Source organism: Aedes albopictus, chromosome 2, assembly GCF_035046485.1.
Source record: "Aedes albopictus strain Foshan chromosome 2, AalbF5, whole genome shotgun sequence".
Classification (NCBI taxonomy): Eukaryota; Metazoa; Arthropoda; class Insecta; order Diptera; family Culicidae; genus Aedes; species Aedes albopictus.
Window position 1 is genome coordinate 324,290,693 of NC_085137.1, and position 23,002 is coordinate 324,313,694.

Here is a 23,002-nt window from a genome sequence, read left to right on the forward strand (position 1 = left end):
CATCTCAGCTGATATGCGATCGACCCCTGGGGCCTTGTTCGATTTCATGCTACGGATGGCTGTTTCTATATCCTGTACTGATGGAGCTTCGGTGGATCATGCTGTGGTGTTGATGGCGTGACCGACACTTGAAAAGTGCTCGAACCAGCGTTTCAACTGGTAAGCCGACGTGTCTTTCACGGACATCGTAGCATTCACTTTGGTCCCACTAACGTGAGACATCGTAGACGAGACGGATGTCGCCTGTGTTTGCAGCTTTCTCGCCTTCGTCGGCTAGGGAGTCCGCCCACGCTCTTTTGTCCCGTCTACATGAGCGTTTCACTTCCTTCTCGAGAGACGAATAGCGCTGACGGGCTACGGCTTTGGCTCCTCCAAGGAAGTGGCATCCCTATCGCACCAATGGCATGTTTTCGTAGCCAACACAACTGCGGCTCAAGCGTACGGCTCAAGCTGACAACCTATCTTTTAACACAGCAGCATAGTTTTAATGCTGGGTAAGAAAACAAGAAGACCATAACAGTCCCCTGGGCTCCTCGTGTTTTCTTTCGCTCTATCGCGGCTTTGGCGTTCCTTCGCTCCTCTGTCTTCCCCCAGGTATCATCTGTGATCCATTGCTTTCTTTGGGTGCGTAGCTCACCCAAATTATTCTCGCTGGTGGCGATGAAGGCGTTCTTGATGGCGCTCCATTGATCTTCTACGCTTCCACCTTCTGGAATATTCGCAGCATAGTTTCTCTAGCTCCTCGACGAAGGACCTTTTCACCGCAGCGTCTTCCAGTCGGCGTATGTTGAACAGGCGCCCAATTGTCTCCTCCTGTCGATGGATCCTAGCAATGCGCAGCCGGATCTCGCCAATAAGGATAAGGACCTGATGGTCGGACGCAATGTCGGCGCTACATTTGTTCCGCACATCAAGAAGGCTCCATCTCCATTTACGGCTGATGCAGATGTGGTCGATTTGATTTTCCGTGACGCCATCACGGGAAACCCATTTCACTTTGTGCACTGGTCGATGCGAAAAGAGCGACTATGGCGTGCTCATAGTCCGAGTTGGCAGAACCAACCTTCGCATTGAAGTCGTCCATGAGGATCTTGATATCACATTTCGGAATCTTGTCCACGACAGCATTCAGTTGACTGTAAAAGTTATCTTTATCTTGAAATTCGGCAGCATCGGTTGGCGCGTAACATTGGATCATGGTAAGGTTTCGAATCCGTGTTCCCACTTCATGAGCACAGCATGGGCGTGAGCGCTGAGCAGGAAACCAACACCACGGTGACGAGGACCATATTCACCTCGTAGGCCAGAATATAGCAGAATTTGACCCGACGACAATCTGTGTTCTCCAAAGACTTCGCTCAATCCTAGGATCTCAAGCTTCATACAGCATGCTTCATTGGCTAGTTGTGCCAGTTTACCCTGTTGGTCTAGTGTTAATACATTCCAAGTTCCATCAACTCTTGTCCGTTGTTTCGTGCTAAAAGTCGTTGCCATTGAATCAGTTCGTAATCTTTTATTTTCGGTTTCAGTAGCGGTTTTTTGGGTTTCGGGAACAGTAGGTTGTTGGCCTAAGGTCCCCTGTTCACCGTGGTGGGACTGCCACCTTAGGTATATCTTCCGGTGGAGGAGCATTTCATACTCAGCCGCTGGATGCTAGAACAGACGCTGTTTGAGCCGCACCTCCTTGGAAAACAGACGCTCGAGACGTACCTCCTCAATCTAGCTGCAGTCTGAAAAACAATAATGCCCAGGCTGCACTACCAGCAAAGTACACAACTCTTAGCTGGCGGTCTTTGCCATCGCTTGACCCGTGGAAGCATGAGGTAGCAGGTAGGAACTTGTGAGGACCAGAGCTATGTTGGACGCTCTCCTTTTCGACTCACCGTTTTGCGCACTACTGCTTCGAACAATATGTGGCGTAAAAAGAGAAACGACATCTGGCGGTGTTGCATGAATCATGTGCTAGTGTATACAAATCAGGATCTTGTATATTGTCATTTTTTTTTTCTTTTCTGTTCGGGTGAGCCACTGCGACCAGTATTTAGATCTTTTGTGGCATTACCCGTATCCTCAGTATTTAGTGCATGTCGTACTACTCCATTGTCATTGAGAGGCAATGAAGCATCGATTTCTGTACAGTTCCTGTTTTGTTATCCCAGAGGTGCAAGAAATAGATTGCGATAAAAAGGTCCCGTTATCATAGAGATTTAAATCCCAGTGAAAGAGCGCCACTAATCAAACACAATCTATTTGAATTCTAAGAAAAACAAAACGGTGGTACTGATATATATCCATGCATCGGAACTCTAGCCCCATCCATGTCTTGCTTCTAGTTTAGTCCCAGGACAACAAAGAAAAACCCGGGACTTTAGGCTAGTTGCAAAACTCTGTCAAATTAGAGAATGTGTTCTGCAATAAGAATACACGTGAGTCCTTGAATTACCAGAACTAAACAGTCCTTGATAGGTTAGTACGCAATTAGATACGTAAAGCATGTTTGTTTTCCTAACATCAAGTGTAGTCTCGGGTGGGCAAAGTCCGATTCTTTAACTATCAGCAAGGCAGAATAAATGCAATTTTAGAAACTGTCACCAGTAAAAAGGACTTTGTGCCATGAATCCTTATTACCAAAACACATTACCCCAACTTGACAACCCGGATGTCACTAGGGTTCGGTTTGGTAGATCTTGAACCGTAACGCAACACATAAAGGCTATCTACCTACGTTACGGGCTCCGTTAAAGATCGAGCATATTTTAAACCCCCTCAACCATTCATCCATCAGCACGGGTCGCCTGACACCTTGGATTGGAGTTCCCTGTTTAGTGGACTTTTACCCCCGGAACAGGTGGTCCGTAGTGTTATTCTTAGCCAATTGAGACAACCGCTACCGACACTACACAGCTATCTAGGCTGATCGGGAAAAGAAGTTAATGTTGATGATCAACTTCATACGGACCCGAACAGCCGAAATATTGTCAAGTTAATTGAACACGACATGCCAGGCTGAGCAGGCTACATCGCAAGGATGCCTGAAAAACGACGACTGCTTCGTTTGGTATATATTTAATGAAACACGAATTGAAGCCCAAGCATGTTTAGAATCTAACTCTATTAATCCTGTGAGTCCCATCAATAATAAACCGATTTTGTGCAATTTATCTTTTATTCAAATTTGTGAAAAAATTAAAGTTCCTTGTTTAGTACGATTAAATTGATGCTTAAAACATTAATAAGATGTAAAAATCACAGTTACGTGATGCTGGACGGAATGAGATCAGACACTAAAGAGTAAGGCAATCGTGTTCCAGAATTGCTCTGACATTTTCAATTTACCCAACCAAGCTTTCCTCAGGAGTTCTACAGAATGGGCAATAACCTTTCTGCAAAAACTGCAGTTCAAAGTCCTCCGAGTGAAATGCATTGTTACACTCTGGGCAAACGGTTATTTGTAGCTCGGGTAGCAGATTTCTGTAGTAACGAGTAGGCAACGGCTTGGGACCTTTGATGATGATAACTTCCCGTGGATCAATCGCTCGTAACGCATCACGATCCATGCTGGACGGAAAGGTATCCATGATATCCTGGAATAAAAACTTGTTTGTACATTGAAATAAATGGGTATTGAAGTTACGAAGATGTACCTCATGGATGAACTGATCCGGTTGACCATAATCGTTCATCTTCGGTGGGGCCATCAATAACCTTTCAGCTTCTTGATCAGAGATGCCGTCATCAGGGCTGAACTCTGCTAGTGGTAGAATTTCGAAGGACACGTACGAGAAGACGTATTCCTGATGACAGTTTGGGCAACGGTTCCCATGTAGATGAGGGCTATAGTTAGAACAACGATAGCACATCGGAAGGTACTCCTCCGGATCGTTGAATCCTCCCGGACAAGCTCGACTAGTAATGTAGCTAATGTCAACCTGTTCCTGTATTCCTGCCGGTGGCTTGAGCGATTGAAGTTTGTTGTTGATTTGAAGATGGAGCTTGTTGGCCCCCAGAACTTTTGCCTGTTTGGACAGGGTGTAGTAAACAGCACTGAAAATGAAAATTTATTAGTTGTATTATCGATGTGTATTATGAGGATGAAAAAAATCTTACAAAATACTTATTCCCTTCGGAGCTGTTACTCCATTTATTTGATTTACTACAAATCGACTGGTGTTGAATAGCGTCAATGGCGGGCTGCTTGTGAACGGTTCTTTGAGGTACGAATTAATTGTACTGTAAGCATAATAGATAGAAGCTAGCTTCTGTAGTGATTTGTACTCAGCGCTTTTGGACTCCAGTAAAACCGATTCACCTTCCAACAATTTGAGCACTTGTTTAGCCCTTAGCCACGTGTAGTATCCTGCATCTAAGTATCGTTCCTCAGATACTGCACACTCCACCAGATCTCGGAGCAGCTTGGTAGCTTCATTAGGTTTACCCGCCAATACATAAGCTTCATGAGCAGAAATGAATTGATCGGATTCAGCCAACCACTGTGCATGCTGATAATGTACAGAAGGTAGAATCTTCGGCAAGTGCTCTGCCAAGCGAAACGCCTCGGGCCAATCTCTAGCTTCCACGTGTAGTTGCACAACTTGTTCTTCCTCGCCAAGCTTACGGTAGATTTCGGCTGCCAAAGGCAGAGCTTTCAAGCGCCTCAGATGCGTCGCTATAAGCTCCAGTGGTTCCTTTTCTGAGGCGTTTAGACGTCTACCAATGTCCAACAGTACATCAGTCCACCCTTGCTCTGCTACAATTTCAATAGCTCGCTCAGATTCCCCTGCGGAAAGCAACAGTTCGGCGGCCGCCCGAGGCTCATGTACCGAACAGGCCCATTCGGCGCGCCTTCTGATGAGTTCCTTTTTATCGGCCGCACTTCCTTCCTTGAGAAACTCCTGCGCCAAGTCAAACATCCGCAAATCGCTGTACATGGCCAAGGCTTTGGTATTGTTGCCGGACTTTTGGTACAATCGCGCTGCATCCTTGAACTTCCCGTTGAAGGCGTAGGTATCCGCGAGGAGCACCTCTTTCGATGTATCGCCTCGCTTTTGACGTTCTTTGAGATCGTTTATCAGCTCCAACCAGGGCAAGTTGCGTACCTTGACGTATGCATCGCGAGCTACTTGATAGTTCAGAGCTTCTAGAGCGGCCTGTCCCAAGCCTTCCCAGTCCGATAGGGGTACTCCAAGGCATGCAACCTGGTAAGCTTCTCTGTAAAGTATTTGAAAAGGTTATAAAAATGACAAAACAGTTTCTACTGTCCATAAATCATGGCTCTTCGACTTAAATGAGATTTGCCTTGGCTGCCTCAATGTTGAACTAACGCAATCAACTAAAATCTCAATGGAGACGAGGATCTTCAAGAGTTTAAAATTTTCTAGACTTTCCCCGATACCATAATTGTACAGCAGTCTACCCCTACACTTAAAGAAAAATAGTAGCTCATTCAATTCGTCATTGCTATTTCTTTTCTTATTTCCATACCGTTAAACAGTTTAATCTTGTCTAATCCAACGTCAAATGTGACGAGATGAATAGAGGGTAAAAAGAATACAGCATGAACAATATTACTGCAATGACAAAGTCTCTGGTTTAGTTGGCTAAAGCGGCGTTCTAGTAAATACGAAGCCGAGGGTTTGAATTCCACCAGAGCGCGATGTATGTTTACAAATTAATTTCTCAACTATGCCGTCCAATTAAAAGCTTTCAAAAAAACAACAACACATATACTTACTCAAACAATCCAGCCTCTACGAACTGCCACATGGTCGCTCCCAATGCCAAGGGTACGTTGCTCATTACATTTCCACGCAGACAAAAGGCTGTTGCTCCACATAGGCCTACCACTACTCCCAGCATAGACTGCGGGCTTCTTGGTGGAAGTGATCCCACTCGCACACTCAACCCTCCCGTGGTATGTGAATAACATAGCATCGATTCCAAATGAGTGTTCCATGCGACTGAGTTCACGTTGGAGTCCTGATACAGCATAGTATCACTTATCAAATCTCTAACCACCAGACGACCTGCATCATCCACAACGGCCAGTTTGGTCCTGGTTGCGTTGAGATCCAGACAACGAACCGAAGAAAGTACGGTTGTAACCAGGATAGGGAGTGAATTATCCAAGAAGATTCTCCACACTTGTCCACTCTTCAAACCCAGCAGAAGTCCTTCGCACCCAGCAGGTCCTCCCGTTACTTTGATGTACCGTATGAAGCTGTCCATAATCCACTCTCGCTGCAGAACCCCATTAAAATCCAGGCTTTGCAATTTTTTCTCCTGACAAAGAACCAAATGCTGCGCGCAAACAACCAGCAAACTGCACTCAAATTTTTTGGCAATTTTTTCCTTCACCTTGTAATGCATGGGTTGATTTTCAGCCGAGCTTAGTTCGTACAGAACGACACGTTCCGGTAGCTGAACCGCCAGGCGGTTCCGATAGATGGCTATCTTGTGCACCAAATCGCGGCACTTTATACGAACTTTCTGTCCGGAAACCAAATGCTGGATGATTACGTCGCACATGTTCTCTCGGAATGCATAGCGCTCACGGTAGAGGGCGTGAACCGTATTGAAGGCCAAACTGTAGCATGCTAGAGTGCCGTCTTGGCAACCAACAACCTAAAACAAGAAATAAGAGATACAATATGATCAAAGTAAGACAATTGGAATCTACTCACGATTGAATTGCCCAACGGATGTACAGTAGTTGCCCAAATCCAAGAATCGTGTTGTTCACCCAGCATTCCTAGTCGTATGCCATCCCGCGTGAATAATTGCAACGCCTTGTTGCAACCGGAAATGATCAGAAACTCCCCATCCGGAAAGAAGCTCAAACACAGAGGGTCAAAGTTGAAATTCCTTTCCTTCCCTATCACCTGCCCTCCGAGCGAGTAGAACGATAACGTTTGACTCCAATCGATAACGCACAGGATATCCGCCGAACCACTGGCCGGAGGATTCCAGGCCAATCCAAAAATAGGACTGTTCACACCACCCGGACGATCGATTTTGATCTTTTCCTCACCGGCCTTATTGCGAATCGAAATCGTCCCGTTGGCCATTCCCAGGGCCAAATATTGTCCATCGTTGGTCCAGGCACACGCGTTGACTCGCGCTGCAGTTTTGTATTTCTGGACGGCCTTCTGCTCCGAGGACCAGAAGGAAAAGTCCGACACGGCACACGATGCCAGCTGGTGCGAGATGGGGTTGAACGCAAGACATTGGACCGAATCACCGTGACTATGGAAGAAAAAAATACATTACAATATTAACTATAAATTAAAACAAGTCAAGGGAATAAGTCATCAGATCTACATGCATAATTTGTGTTGGAATGGAATTCATGTTTGTACAGACTCAACTATGAGCTATCAAAAGTGATGAGTTCAATGTTTTATCAAGAACTCCCTTGAGTATAGATCATCGGATCTACAAGTGGCCTGCCTGCATGCCTGCTTCGAAACCGTCTGAAACGCTTATGAAGGGCCTTAAAAATACTCCGAAACCCCCTGATAGCTGAGCAGTGATCCAAAATGTATTGTCAAAAACTGTAGGCCTCGTAAAACCCCCTCGGACCTCTTATAACACATCTGAGACTTACCGAGAACCCCGATAACGCCACGCTACTGTAATGCCTGCGAAATCCTCTAAATTCTCTGAAACTTCCAAAATTGCTCCGGAAAACCCTCTGAAACCTCATCGGAACTAGAGCTGTAGGCCTATTGCGTCTGCAACTAACAGACTGCTTCAAAGTCGATTGCTCAACTGCACACGGCTTCAGAGCGTTGCCGCAAAAATTCTTCCAGAGGCTCCACCGGGAGATCATTCAGAAATTCATTGAAGAGTTCTTCAAGAATTTCTCATTAAGAAGTGGTTATGATAATTCTTCCAGTAATTCTTCTAGTAATTTTTCAGAGCGTTGTTCCGGGTATTCTTACAAGTATTGCTCTAAAATGTCATTCAGAAGTTCCTCTGGGTAACGAAAACCCTTCTTCTTCAGAAATTCTTCCTAATGTTTCTCCGGCAGTTTAAATTACTGTCGTTTCTCCGGAAGAGTAGGGTGGCCCACACTTATATGAAAAACAAAAATTTCGGAAAAAATACCAAGTCTTACCTCCTAAATCAGTTGTGTTGGACTCTTAGAAGCTACGTTCAAAATTTGAGCAAAATCGGTTGAGCCTAAGGGGGCGCTCAAAACGCTTAAAGTTTGGGAGAACTTGGCCAAATGTACGCAGAAATTTTAAGTTTTCGAATTTTGCCGCTAGGTGGCGCTGTAAGCGTTCAATAATCAAACCCTTTGGTATTATTGTAGGTGACTATATGCCAGAGAACTTTGTCGAAGACCGCGAAGTGATCCGACGGCTGTGAAAAAAGTTATACCCTAGGCAAAGTGAGGCAAAGTATTGAGATTTCATTATTGATATTATTCCTTTACATGTATTGGAAGAATAACAATAAAGTTTATCTCCACTTTTCCTAGGGTATAACTTTTTTCACAGACGTTGCATCACTTTGCGGTCTTCGACAAAGTTGTTCGGCATATAGTAACCTACAATAATACCAAAGGGTTTGATTATTGAACGCTTACAGCGCCACCTAGCGGCAAAATTCGAAAACTTAAAATTTCTGCATACATTTGGCAAAGTTTTCCCATACAAACTTCAAGCGTTTTGAGCGCCCCCTTAGGCTCAACCGATTTTGCTCAAAATTTGAACGTAGCTTGTGGGAGTCCAAAACAACTGATTGAGGAGGTAAGACTTGGCATTTTTCGAATTTTTTGTTTTTCATATAAGTGTGGGCCACCTTACGGAAGAGCTTGCAATTCTTCCCTAGTAGGGGTAGGCGGGGCAATATGGACACCCTAAGGTTTTTGCCAACTTTACCTGGCAAGATGTCAAAAAAGTTTAGTTTTTTCATACATGTATCCTTTTAAAGTCTATTTAGCATCTATTGCATAAGAATGCTCACGAAGGAAAATTATTTATCCACTTCAAAAAATGTTTTGAAAAATGTTAGTTTTTCATGACCGTCTTCAAGCATACGGGGCAGAATGGACACCCCCATGGGGCAATATGGACACCATGAGACTTTTACGAATTTCGTACATTATTTACACCTATAAAGTCATTTCATTACAAAACAACTATTATGGATGAATAATACGCCGAAGTAGTTCATTTTTGTTCAGTTAATTTAAATTCAGGCTGTTTTGGATAAAGCTTCGTTTTTGTCGGCATGTACAGCTGTGCCTAGAACAACTATTTTCCACTGCAGTCGTTTTTTGACCAATTTGTTTCACCCTATGTCTACTATAGTGAACATTTAACCGAAAATATACTGAAATCGAAGAATTTGGTTGATTTGTGATTAAGGTTATATTTTTCCTTTGCCGCTTCTTTCAAAAAGGTGAGTGTCCATTTTGCCCCCGGCAGCAGAAGATATTTCCAAACTTGATTTTTAATATAATAAAGAAGAAAATATAAATATGTTAAGCATGTAGATACAGCAAAACTACTTGCATGTGTTCTAGAAATATCAGGTTTTAATCGACCTGCAATAAATTAATCACTAAATCTTATTTTAGATGGTGTGAAAATTATAATTTCCATGCACAAAAAACGGAGGACGCAACTTTTTTGTGTAAAATCAAGTATAATTTTAAGTTCGAATGTTTCTTTCCTGAAACTACGTTTTAGATAAATGGACTATATTCTCTATTCATTAAAAGTTCAAAAAAGTTCGCATATTTCAAAATATTGAGGGTGTCCATTCTGCCCCGGGTGTCCATATTGCCCCGCCTACCCCTAATTATTTTAGAAATTCTGCTAGAAACTTTCTTAGGAGTTCGAAAAAAAATCTTCCAGCAATATATCACCAGGAATTTATGCCAGTGCTCCCCCAGAACATTTTTGTAAGAGTATCTCGAACTTTTCAGGAAACCCTTTAGGAATTGCTTCATGTCAATATCCAAAGATTTCTCAAGAATATTTTCAAAATATTTCCTCCTGGACTTTTCCAAAATGTCGCAAGGTTGAATCTTAAAAGCTCTGAGCAGAATTTCTGCAGAAATAACTCCAGAAATTTCTTAAGTAGTTCTTCCAATGATTCATCGAAGGCCACATTCAGACATTTCTACAGGAGTTTCTTCAAAATGTTTCCAAAATATGATGTTTCTGTTCTTCATTATTTTTACCTAGGATTCCTCCAACGGTTTATCTTAGTATTTTTCAATAATTTACTATCCAAGAAGAGCATTACAAATTACTCAAAACTTTCCTCTCCAAATAGTGCAAGAATTTTAAAAGACGTGGACACCGTCGTCAGCCAGAGGCTGTACAGACTGAATGAAACTTAACACTAGACAAGGGGCACACGAAGAATGCACCAGTGGTTTCGGAGAAGAAACTTTTCTCATGAAAAGTTTCATCGCTCGGAGTGGTAATCGAACCCTCACTCCATTGCATGGTGCGATTAGAAGCTTGGTGACCCTAACCGCACGGCTACGAGGCTCCACATTTTGCAGGATTCACCTCAAGTATAGATCTAGATATTTTTAGACAAACTCCTCCAGGATATTTCCGCGATTGCTTCAATCATCATCAGGATTTTTCCATGAATCTTCCCATGGAATCCTTTAGGAATGCTTCCAAAGGCTTCTCCAGGAAATCTTCCAAGGATTTCCAGGAAACTCTCTCATTTTTTTAGGGGGTTCGTTGAAGAAATCATACTAGAATTAATCCAGGATTCCTCTAAAAAATCTTTAAAAACTCCATCATAAATTCTTCCGGAAAAATCTTTACACACTTCTTTGCGAATTCTTCCAATGATTTCTCCGGGACTTCTTCAACCTTCTTCGTGCATTAGCTGATCCTCACTGCGCTAACGTAGTATACGCTCAGTATGCCTGGCTGAGTCATAATGAACCCAATGCACGACCGGGGTTAAATGGTTTATCAGGGTATTTTCAAGGTTTCCTCCAAACAATCTTCCAATGATTTTTCCAGAAAGACATAAAAGAATTCTTCTAAGAATTCGTCCAAGTATTATTACTGAGATTCAGTCAGAAGTTCTTCCTCCAGGAAATCCTATTTCTTCAAGATGGAATAGAAACTTTGTCAGGAACTCTTCCAAAAAGTACTCACAAGTATCTGGGAATTCTAGCAGAATTCCTCCTGAAATCGTTCGAAGAATTCCTGTATGAATTTCTCCAAGAACTGTAAATAAGGATTACTCAAGTTTATTCTCCAAGGATTCGTCCAGCAAGTGCTCCAATTGCTTTTTTATGCTTTTTCCAAGTGTTTCATCAAGAGTTCTTCCATGGATTCCAGGGGATCTTCCAGATGTCTCTTCCAAGATTCCAGAAACAATTGCATGAATACGTCCACGGAATTACCTCAAAAACCCTCCACTATTTCTTGCAAAAGATCCCCCCCAGGTCTTCTTAAACAATCCCTACAGAAATACTTCCGAAGATTCCTCCGTAAGTTCACCCGTGAACACTGCCTGGAATTCTTACAAAGAATTTCTCTAAAAACCTCTGCAGAGAACCCTAGAAGAGTTTCTGAAGAAATCCTTGGGATAATATCAACAAGTATAGTTAACCTTCCGTCTGTCGGGCGGTTGGCCATCAACGCCAGCACCACGTCAATGCAGATCACAAAAAGCGAGTTTTTTTTTCAACCTGTCGTACAAAATTCAACAGCGTGATCTTTCGAGGGTTTAAATAAATCCCAGAAATGTGCTTGGAAGAATTCTAAGAAAAAAAACCTCGTAAGAATTTTTGAAAAATTCTTCAGAAGAGTTCCTGAGGAAATCCTTGGAAAAAAAAACCCCAGGCAATTCTTGCAAGAATTCCTAAACGCATCTTCAAAAAGTTGACTAGAGACTTTTTTTGGAAGAATCTTGTACCGACTTTTCTAATCCTTCAGTTTTGTACGCATATTTCGACTACCACTTGTTATCTTTCTCAGTGTCAGTTATCCATTGGAAGAATACCTGTAGATATCAGTGGAAGAATTATTGATCTCTTAAAATTAAATCACAGGAATTTCTTCTTTGGAGTCTATATTAGAAGGATATTCAAAGAATGTTTTGTGATATTTTTTGCAGGAATTTTTAAAATAGTTTTCAAAGAAAACCTTGGAAAATTACATGATTAATATGAGTAAAAAATTGTGGAGGTGTCATTTTTTAATTTGGATGAATTATTGGATGAATTACTAGGTAGCTTAGGCGAGCCCTTGAAGTATGGAAGTATGTCTGGAGAATATTTTTAAAGCTCTTTTAAAAATTCGAGGACGACTTAAAAGATTTTCTGGATAAGATTTTGGAAGGATTCTTGAAGAAAATTTTTAAAGAATTTACAGTGTATTGAAAGAATTTCTGAACAAATCCGAACATTTTATTGACAAAATTTATAGAGAAACCCCAAGAAGAATTTCTGTACAAATTCTAAAAAGAATTCCTAGAAGAATGGCAAGAAATTCTTGAAAAGAAAGTCTGAAAATTTTCGGATGAGCCCCTGGAAGTTTTTTTGGACAAAGTCTTTACAGAATTACCGAATATTCAATTGAAAGAACTGCTGAAAAAAACATTACAAAAATTACTGCAGTTTTTTTGCCAAAAAAAAACTCTTAACGGAATACTTACGAGAATTCATAGACAAATCCTTAGAATCATTCCTAGAAAAATCCTCGAATTTTTCTTGAGGATTCCTGGAAAGATTTAAAATGTGCCCTTAAACGAGCCAAAGAAATAATATGTAACCCCAGCGATGGAACCGAGCTTAAAACACGAAATTTTTGGGAGAATTCCTGGAGGAGTTCTTTGAAGTATTCCTAAGATAAACTTAGAAGAATGTATGGAGCAATTCTTAGAAAAATTGATGGAGATATATAGAGAGTATTTCCCAAGAAATCCTGGAATGAAAATTTTGGACTTCCAAGAATTACCGCAGGAATTCATCATGTTTTTCCATGATTTCTTGGAAATGTACAGTCATTGCACAATTATGGGTCACTCTGTCACAAATATTAGTCAGACAGTTCACCATGCAATTCAAATGGAATTGACCCATAATTCTGGGTGACCCATGATTGTGCTATGACTGTATGTGAACCAAAACTCTAAAAGTTATTTAAAGAAAATCTTGAGAAATTCTTGAAAAAAATCTTGAGAAATTCTTGAAAGAAAACTTGAAAGAATTCTTTGAAGAATTCAGAATGATTTTTCAAAATATGCTTGAAGAGTTGGAATAATCATCACGCAGTGGCTACCACCGTCGGTACCACGCTGATACTGTGTTCGGCAAGCGAATAATGCCTGAAAAAATACTTCGAATAATGCGGGAGGAATCTTTCAGATGAGTACTTGAAAGATTTTTTGGAAAAATGTTTCCTAGGAGGCCTCAGAATAATTCCTCAGAGATTTCCTGGGGGAGTCCTCAGAATAATTCCAGGAGATTTTTGTGGAAACATTTCTGAACAAATTCTAAAGAATCTATAGAGAATTCCTCGAAGAACCCTTGAAAGAATTCTCGGAGCAATTCTTGAAAGAATTTTCCATGGAATTCTCGGAAAAAATCTTGGAGGATATTTACCATTATACCATTGAAGGTATTCATGGAATAATTGTTAGAAGAATTTCTGAAGATTTTTTGAAAGCATTCTTCCAGCATAAATTATTTTAGAAGTTTCGGAAATGAAAAGCATGACCATGCAGAGAGAGACGTGTTCGATTCTCGGTCTGTCCAGAAACTAGGTACTTGCAATGGAAATTTCCTTAACTTCCACGGATATAGAGTATCTTCATGCCTGCCACACGGTAGGGGATACTGGGGAGACTTGATCCCTTTTTCTTAATTTACCTGAAGCTTAAAAAAAACACAAAGCTAGATTTCCGTTCAAAATGGCAGGTAAACATCCATTGCAAGTTAATACACAACAGAAGGCCTTTAAATTATTGTTGAAGTTTTCAAAACTGTGTTTTTATGGAAGCATGTCTTATGATGTATTTTTCAAAAATGGGTGACACTTGATCCCCCTTTGAGCACATGGTTTATTTAAAGGGAAAATAATTCCAGAGTCTTCCTTTTCATTTTCTTTTCGAGTTTTCTTGTACTTTCGATGAACATGGAGTGTTTGAAATTGTAAGATTTCCTTAAATTTTTAGGGATATGCCGTATTTTCAAAATGGGGAGACTTGATCCCCCATTTCTTGGTTTGTACTAAAGTTATATTTATCTGACACATTTTATCGTTGAATAGACTAGAATTCCAAGTAAATAGAAGCTTCCGAATAGAATTTTATTTTTCACATGTAAAATGTGTGTGTAATCCTCGAGGGATCAAGTCTCCCCATGTCACTGTTGTGTATACTAAGCTGAATTAATTAAAATGTGTTAACAACAGCCTTATTTGGATAAATAAGTTTGAAAGTATTTTATTCAAACTGTGTACTGTGAAATTTTGACAGGATTTGGTTCAATTTTCACAAAGTTATTGAGATTTTTCGGAATCACCTAAAAGATTTCCGAAGGACTGAAAACAAACCATCAGCCGTTAAAAAATAATGTAATGTACAATCGAAATCACTTGTAGCCAAAACATAGTCGTTTGTCCAGGAGTAGTTTTGGGAAAATTATGCTAGAAGAAAAATGTTTTTGATTCCGAGAAAATAGGGGGGAACAAGTTTCCCCAGGGATCAAGTCTCCTCAGTCTCCCCTATACGCACATGCTTGTTCATTGGCAGAGGAAGCTCTCAGATAATAACTGTTGAAGAGCTCATAGAACACTAAGCTGAGCATGTTTTGTCCCAGTGCGGCCGTTACTCCAGCAAGAAGAAGGTGGAAAAATCTGGTAATGAGTATTCCAATTATTTCATTAGAATATACAGTCGTATAAGAAGATAAGAGCACAACAAACACGTTTCCCTTAGAATGGTCAAATAAATGAGAAAAAGTTCATTTCTTGGGATTGCTAATGCGAAGGAAATGACATTCTCTTTAATTTAGATTCATGGTAGGTACTCCTAAGAAACTGATTCGTCAGGTTTTGAAAATGCTTACAGCAGTGTTTCCCAAACATTTATCAGATATCATAGGTTTAATTGTTAAACTAAACTGGCGGCAAACATCGGAAACTTAAGATTATAGCTTACGTTTAGCCATACAAACTTCAAGCTCGGTGAGCGTCCCTTTAGACTTAATCAATTTCGCTCAAAATTTGAACGTAGCTTCTGGGAGTCCAACACAACTGATTGTGGGGGCAACACTTGTTTTTTTTTTTTTAATTTTACGTTTTTCATATGAGTATGGGCTACCCCAGTATTGAACGTTTTGAAGTTTTTTTTTTTTTAATTTAATTCCGTATACACACCTAGAAAAAATCTCCGACTTCGGTAATATTTTATCGAAATCTCAACCGTTAAGTTTTTTACCAGAGAAATTCGGTGACGTTTACCGAACTTCGTTAAAATTTGACAGATGAACGATAACATTTTACCGAAATTTGGTAATTTTTACAGAATTTCGTTAAAAAACCATTAACGAACGCTCAGCAGTTGAGATTTCGGTAAAAATTACCGAACGCGACTAGCTGTGTATCTTTCTATATCAGTGGTTACCAAACTGCGGCCGTCTTAGAGGTTTTGTGCGGCCCGGGAGCTGATTTTGAAATAATTTAGAATGGCGCCCGCTTTTAGGTTTAAAATAACAGTCAACATTTTTGCTACATCCTAAAATTTGCATGAAAATGACTATCGATTACAAAACTACTTTGTATTCATGGATTTTTTTTTCAGCTTAAGTATGAATAACCCACAAAACTTTTCTCAATCAGTATAGCCAACTCTGAATGAATAAGGACTCAAAAGTTCGACAGTCAATGACCATTCTCAAAATACTGAGTTTTACTTACTTGATGTAACAAGGAATTTTATCTGATCATCACAATTTTGCAAGGATATTTAAAAGTTTTCCGAATTTTAGAAGACTTCAATAACACAGCGCAACATCTTTTTGTCTCAAGAGCAAACTAATGTGTCTCTGACAGGTTTTGGGCCGCTGAATCCGAATCTGGGCCTCTATTTATGAAGTTTCTGGCCGTATTCAGTTTTTGCCCTAGGGGGTGAAATGACCGGAAATTCAAAAACCTCCCACTCGCTATGGGTTTTTGGTACCACCGCGTTGTGACCTTTTGGTTCTCGTGGCGAATGAGCAGCATGTCCAAGAAGGGTAGGCAGTTATCCACTTCCAGTTCGTGCGTGAACTGGATGTGGGTGTCATAGCTGTTAAATGCTTGCAGTACGCTTTGTAGTTGGTTGAGTGGGATTGCAGTCACCAGATCATCGACAAACTTCCGAATGAACGGTAGCGGGATGTTTAGTTTGTTCAAGACTGAATTTAGCAGGCTCTCCATGATCCAGTCGGCTGTGGCCGAGGATAGCGGGTTTCCCATGGCGGTTCCGAAGATTTGGTGGTAGTGTTGACCATCATACCGGAAGTAGCTAGAATCTATACAGTATTCTACGATCTCAAGGAACAGATCTAGGTTTATATTCGTGTTGGGTTTTATCTCGTCCCACCTCATTATGATGTTGTTCAAGACCAGCGATTTCGGAATCGATGTGAAGAGAGCTTTCACATCGAGTGAAATCAACACGTAGTTTTCCGGTAGTGTTACGTTGTTGATGAACTCACAAAAAGTGTAGGAGTCCTTAATGTTGTATTCACTTACCAGTGACTTCTGGAGGATGCTCCCAACGAACTTCGAAAGCTGGTACGACGGTGCCGTCATATTTGGTACCACAGGTCTCAGAGGAAGGCCGGGTTTATGAGCCTTCGGTTGACCGTAGATTCTAGGGCATACCGCTTTATATGTGGTTAATCTACTAGCTGTTTTTCTGTCGATAAGACCCAGATTCCTGAGTCGGTTGACCAGGCTGTTGTTCTGTTGCTGGTAGCGTGATGTGGGGTCTCTTGAGATAGGTTCGTACGTACTGCGATCTTGTAGTAGTTCTAGCATCTTGGTCTTGGTCTCATAAACCCGGCCTTCCTCTGAGACCTGTGGTACCAAATATGACGGCACCGTCGTACCAGCTTTCGAAGTTCGTTGGGAGCATCCTCCAGAAGTCACTGGTAAGTGAATACAACATTAAGGACTCCTACACTTTTTGTGAGTTCATCAACAACGTAACACTACCGGAAAACTACGTGTTGATTTCACTCGATGTGAAAGCTCTCTTCACATCGATTCCGAAATCGCTGGTCTTGAACAACATCATAATGAGGTGGGACGAGATAAAACCCAACACGAATATAAACCTAGATCTGTTCCTTGAGATCGTAGAATACTGTATAGATTCTAGCTACTTCCGGTATGATGGTCAACACTACCACCAAATCTTCGGAACCGCCATGGGAAACCCGCTATCCTCGGCCACAGCCGACTGGATCATGGAGAGCCTGCTAAATTCAGTCTTGAACAAACTAAACATCCCGCTACCGTTCATTCGGAAGTTTGTCGATGATCTGGTGACTGCAATCCCACTCAACCAACTACAAAGCGTACTGCAAGCATTTAACAGCTATGACACCCACATCCAGTTCACGCACGAACTGGAAGTGGATAACTGCCTACCCTTCTTGGACATGCTGCTCATTCGCCACGAGAACCAAAAGGTCACAACGCGGTGGTACCAAAAACCCATAGCGAGTGGGAGGTTTTTGAATTTCCGGTCATTTCACCCCCTAGGGCAAAAACTGAATACGGCCAGAAACTTCATAAATAGAGTGAATCGTTTGTCAACAGACCTAGATGAAGTTTCCAAAAACCAACTAATAGACAAACACCTCAAGCTTAATAACTACCCCAAGTCATTACGCAACAGGCTGGCCAATAGATCAAATACCCGCAATGACTCCCCAACAGCAACACCGGATGAAATGGACCTGGAACATACCTACCGTTCAATCGCATACATGCCTCACCTGTCGAATCGCATCGACAAGGAAATCCAGAAAAACTACAAAAACATACGACTTGCAACATACAACTGGAAATCTGTAGGAGGTTTGTTCACAAAAGTGAAGGACCCGATCCCCGAAGATCAACAGACGGATGTCATCTACTCCATCCCATGCAACGACTGCTCTGCCTGCTACATAGGCATGACGACAAACAGGCTCAAAACAAGGATCAGCGGCCACAAAACACACTACAACGTGCTAGACAGATTACAGCAAACAGGAGTCAGCATAACGGATCCGCAAATCATCCAGCTCCAGCAGAAAACAGCCCTAATGGAACACACGATCGTCGAAAACCACCGATTCAACCTAGAAAACACAAAAATTTTAGACAAAACAAACAAATCACACACACTCCCATATTTGGAAATGTGTCACATCGTGAACAACAGCAACTGCATCAACCGAAGAACAGACACAGAGGGTTTAAATGCAATATACGCAGGAATACTTCACAAGCTAGGAACGAAAAAACAGAAAAACACAGAAAATGTAAACACACACGGAATCACAACAAACACGGATAATACACATACACACAACATAATCGAAACACCACTCACACAAGATTGAAAATGTCAATATCAGTCTCGAAAGCGTAGAGTGCAGGTGCAAGAAAAAAGCGTAGGCAGAAAGAAATCACAGAAGCGATAAAAAACAAGCTTTGTGCGATTAAGCTGCTATAAAGTTGCGAAACACAGTGTCGGGCGTAAAAATCGACACACATGCAGTAAGTGATTTCCAAAACCAAATCAAAATGATGAAATTAGAAAACCCACTATGTTTTAGGCACCAAAGACGCCATTACAAACCATCTACAGACACAATACAGACAACCAAATGTAGGCCACTACACATGTTTACAAAAATACAAACTCCTGTAAGTAGGGGAAAATGGGGCACATTGAGGGAAAGAATCGGAAATCAATGTATATTCAAACACCAAATTTTTAGATCCCCTGAAGAAGGTTCAATAAAGAACCGAAACGTCGGACGTAGGAGCAAAAACTGTGTTTGCTAACCACTCAGACTGCTATTGCCGAAAAATTATCTCGCAAATAAGATAGATTTAAGCATTTTGTTGTTAGTATGTAAACTTGCATGCAACTTTTGGAGGGTGACTTGTATGGGAAACATCATACCTAACACAAATCACTTAAAACTATCTAATTTGATTCGGTAAAACGAAATATTTTGCATGAGTCGTTAATTTAGATGTTAATTGACCAATTTACCTTTTGATTGCTTAAAAAACATTTCCATGGTTAATGCCTGCATTCAAAAACGCCCAAAATCGCATATTTTGTCCTATAAATTGAGGTATAGCTCAGAATTGTGACGTGCTGGAGCAAATCTGAGCCCGGATTCGGATTCAGCGGCCCAAAATCTGTCAGCGACACATAAGTTTGCTCTTGAGACAGACCAAAAGTTTATTTTTGTTACGCTGTGTAATCCGGGATATATTACAAATTGTACCAAATGTTGATATGTTTTCTAATAGGTATACTGAATTTGTTCCGAAATGTACCGGAAATATTCTAAATTGTAATTAGTCCAGAAGTTAAACAATTTCAAAATACTGATCATATTATTACTCTGATTTGAATGGGCTGCAATTCACAACTTAGTTTTGCTGAGAATATTGTTTTCTTCCCCAAAATTATGAGGATAATTTTACAGGGGCTCTCTATTGGACTTTGGACTTCTGGCTAAATGCGCCAAGAATATTTTGTTCAAAGGATAAATTTCGTTTCTTTCGACGTTTTTGAAGAAATTTCTTGCATTTTTTTGCAATATTTTTGTAAGTTTTCTAAAGAGTTTATTTGAAAAAAATCAAGAATTTAGTTCATACTTCCGACTTTACACCTTCAATTTTTTCAAATTTTGATATTTCCAAAAGTTGATGTATCAATCCCACTAAAAATATCAGCGATACTCTAAGGTACTTCTCGAACAATACTTTCAAACATTACCACAAAATGTTTATTCTAAGCTTTGCAAAAACATGTTTAAGTTATCGCTAATGACATCAGAAAATGCTTAAGGAAATTTCTCAGAATTACGTCAGAAATTCTTTTTCGAGCTCAGTTAGAAGTTACACCTACAATTTGTTTAAGAAATTTAAATTTCCAAAATCTGTCTGAATTTCCTCTGGATTTTCATCTCTTTCTTCCCTAGAGCTGTGTAAAAAAGAGTTTTCTGAATATTCTGTTTGGAATTCTATCAGACGTTCCTCCAGAACTTCAAATTGAAATTCCTATCAATCATTGCAAATAAATCTTCCATAAATTGACTGCAAATATTTCTCAAAGACAATGTAAGAAAATGCCGCAAAATTTAAATCACAAGTTTTCAAAACATTTTCCTCAGCTAAATATGGAAAATTCTTCCTAGGTGGGAAATTGCACCTACAAATTATGCACAGAATCCCACAAATTATGCACAGAAATTTCACATGATCCACTAAATCGCTAAAAAAAATCGCAAACAAAATTTAGCCCGCGAAAACGGTTAGGCTGAGGATCACTGCTCTATGGTAAAAGGAAGAGAAATTATTTAGTTTGTTTTGATCAAGTTAATTAGCGAAAGAGAGAATCATCGAAGAGAAATCGATCAAGTCAGTTGGGCCATAATGAAAAATCATTTCAATCTATATTCTAGTAGGGCATTCTTGTAAGGGGGATCGCTGGCCTTCATCTAGGGAAGATTACAGTCGAAGATTTTACAGTTACAGACAACAAATGAGAGAATTTCTGTGGTGGATTGCGAAAAGTACGTCTGCTTGCCAAAGGGGGTCGCGCACCTGAAAGTTTGGAAACCTAAGGTATGCGCACAGCAAAATCTGGCCAAAGAAAATCAAGCAGTGATAATTCATTCCAATTTGTTCCCAAACCAAAAGCAATTCATCATAAAAAAGCATTAATTTACTTTAAATCAACATCAAAACATTGCTGATTTGACTTGTTATATCCGTCATCTCAAGTTTTGAGCTTAAGTCCTTCCGTAAAGTTTTGCACAGTACCTTCGACCGCATGCCAAGAAATTTTTACCACCTTTGTGTCAAAATCAATCTTATTTTTCGATGAAAGCTGTCGTTCTTGACATTTTTTGAAGGTTCCAATTCACGGTTACTCAATATTTTTCAATTGGGTTGAGTTTTGAAGTGTATGAGATTTTACGTTTTTTTGGAAAAATGCAGTACAATTTCTACATAGTTTTCTGCATACAAACGCAAGCATTCTCCGCCAAAAACAGGGAACAAAAATCAATTCAAATCAATACATAATATCTAAGCTTTTGAATAAGGGATGCCAGCCATTTTTCCCGACATTTCCCGTAGTGAAAAAGATGATTTGCTGTACATGTATTTCTAAAAGTTCGGTTTTTCAAACCACAAATTCATATTGTTGACCAAACTATGTATTTCTTGCCAAACTTCGATTTTTTCTTACTCTTAAGTTGATCTGCAACCTTTCCAGATTGTAATGATGTATAGAACCGAATACTTGAAAGCTAACTTAGGTCTGCGGGGACGGTCGCTTTAATGTACATTGTCAGATTTTCAGCACGTTTGTGCAAAAACTTTTCGAGGACTTCTTGTTCCCTTGACTCTATTTTAAACACAATGTCAAAATATATCCCGAAGTAAATATTTTTCGATTCCTTACACAATAAGCTTTCATTTGCGCCAGAGATTGCCACGATTCGTTGAAAATGGAGAAATTTCTATCCAAAATGCGGTGGCTAGATTTTGCTGTGTGCATACCTTATGTTGTAGGGAGTATAGAAACCCGAACAAAACTGCATATAAAAACACTATAAGTATAAACCTTCTTACAAAACTATATTTGCTATATGTGAACTTACGAGTATTTCAGTAATCCTTCCAGTTTGTTTGTCCAAATGATGACGGTTTTGTCCGCACTCCCCGATGCAAACTTCTTTCCATCGCGTGCATACGCAACACAGTGAACGGTGTCTTTATGGCCCTTCAGTGAGCTGATTATGTTCCCATCGACAGGATCGTACACCAAAACCTTGTCGCCTGCTCCTACAATCAACTGCAGTCCTTCCGGGTGGAAACATATCGAATGAATGCTAAAACAAAAACATTTGATGTACAATATTTGATTGGAATCAAAATTAATATTTATTGATTAATCGATCTTTGCTCTTTAGATAGAAACACATTACCTGGCCACATCGTTTTTCTCGTTTGGATCGTGGATCTTCTCGACCCACTTTGGAATCGCCCTCATTATACGTAGCTCACAGTCTCTTTCTGGATCAGCTAAAATCTTTAAATTTACCTTAAATTTCACGGAATCGATTACATCTCTGTGCCAAAACAAAACCTAATGCCCATTGACGGACTTCTTACAACTGTTACACGGCATGTACTGTTATTCGTTGGTCGCCTGGTCAACAGCAGCAGTCATGTATTGATGGATCCTTCATGAATGAACATAAATATCTACGAAGACCTGGAACCGACCAGCATACACATACATCCATGCTGCAGCGTGGCTATCCCCTGTGAACTTAGCCTTAGCATGAAGAGAGATGGCCAAGATTGTAAACAAACTGCAACACGTGTTATTTGATGTTGGTGCGAGCCTGTAGCATAAGACAACGCACACCATTCATCCGATGGTGTGCTATGGGCCGGGACATCTAGTGGTGATTGAAATTGGAAAGCTTTCTCAATTTGAAATTTGGATGCAGTAATCCAGAACCAATCAACCACTAAAGGCTAACTAATGCTAATTTTCGTATCAATTATATTTTTACCTATTGCCTTTATTTTATAGCTTTAAAACAAGTACCGTAATTTCGGGTGAAACTGATCATTTTTCGTAGTTTTGGCGAATAATTTTTGAATACTTATCGATATAGTTAAATTTAATGCTTTAAAACAAGTACGACCATGGTTTTCATCAGTCAACGAGGTTAAAATTTTTAACTTAAAAACCC

At 40.3% G+C, this 23,002-nt stretch overlaps 2 protein-coding genes across 4 annotated transcripts; one reads left to right on the top strand and one right to left on the bottom strand.

The window, feature by feature from the left end:
• Nucleotides 1-2,014: 2,014 nt before the first annotated feature.
• LOC115270378 (intraflagellar transport protein 122 homolog) lies at nt 2,015-22,801 on the bottom strand. The gene is made up of 7 exons (XM_029879921.2): nt 22,223-22,801; nt 21,896-22,126; nt 6,681-7,242; nt 5,732-6,621; nt 4,108-5,208; nt 3,645-4,044; nt 2,015-3,584 (listed from the first exon to the last, which is right to left on the bottom strand). The coding sequence occupies exons 1-7, from the start codon at nt 22,285-22,287 to the stop codon at nt 3,333-3,335; spliced, it is 3,501 nt and encodes a 1,166-aa protein (XP_029735781.2). The 5' UTR covers nt 22,288-22,801; the 3' UTR covers nt 2,015-3,332.
• LOC134287187 (uncharacterized) lies at nt 17,052-19,075 on the top strand. 3 transcript variants are annotated; one of them, XM_062848852.1, is made up of 3 exons: nt 17,052-18,758; nt 18,818-18,908; nt 18,983-19,075. In XM_062848852.1, the coding sequence occupies exon 1, from the start codon at nt 17,078-17,080 to the stop codon at nt 18,599-18,601; it is 1,524 nt and encodes a 507-aa protein (XP_062704836.1). In that variant the 5' UTR covers nt 17,052-17,077; the 3' UTR covers nt 18,602-18,758; nt 18,818-18,908; nt 18,983-19,075. The 3 variants fall into 3 exon arrangements, with proteins under 3 accessions (XP_062704836.1, XP_062704835.1, XP_062704834.1); XM_062848851.1 differs by having other exon boundaries at nt 17,052-18,908; XM_062848850.1 differs by having other exon boundaries at nt 18,818-19,075.
• Nucleotides 22,802-23,002: the final 201 nt, after the last annotated feature.

Excerpts from the sequence above, each read along its gene's own strand:
- LOC115270378 (XM_029879921.2), bottom strand. The coding sequence starts at position 22,287 with ATGAGGGCGATTCCAAAGTGGGTCGAGAAGATCCACGATCCAAACGAG. Across the intron at positions 6,622-6,680 it reads ATCCGTTGGGCAATTCAATC|GTTGTTGGTTGCCAAGACGG; the intron begins GTGAGTAGATTC and ends TTCTTGTTTTAG. Across the intron at positions 5,209-5,731 it reads GTAGAGGCTGGATTGTTTGA|AGAAGCTTACCAGGTTGCAT; the intron begins GTAAGTATATGT and ends AATACTTTACAG.
- LOC134287187 (XM_062848851.1), top strand. The coding sequence starts at position 17,078 with ATGACGGCACCGTCGTACCAGCTTTCGAAGTTCGTTGGGAGCATCCTC.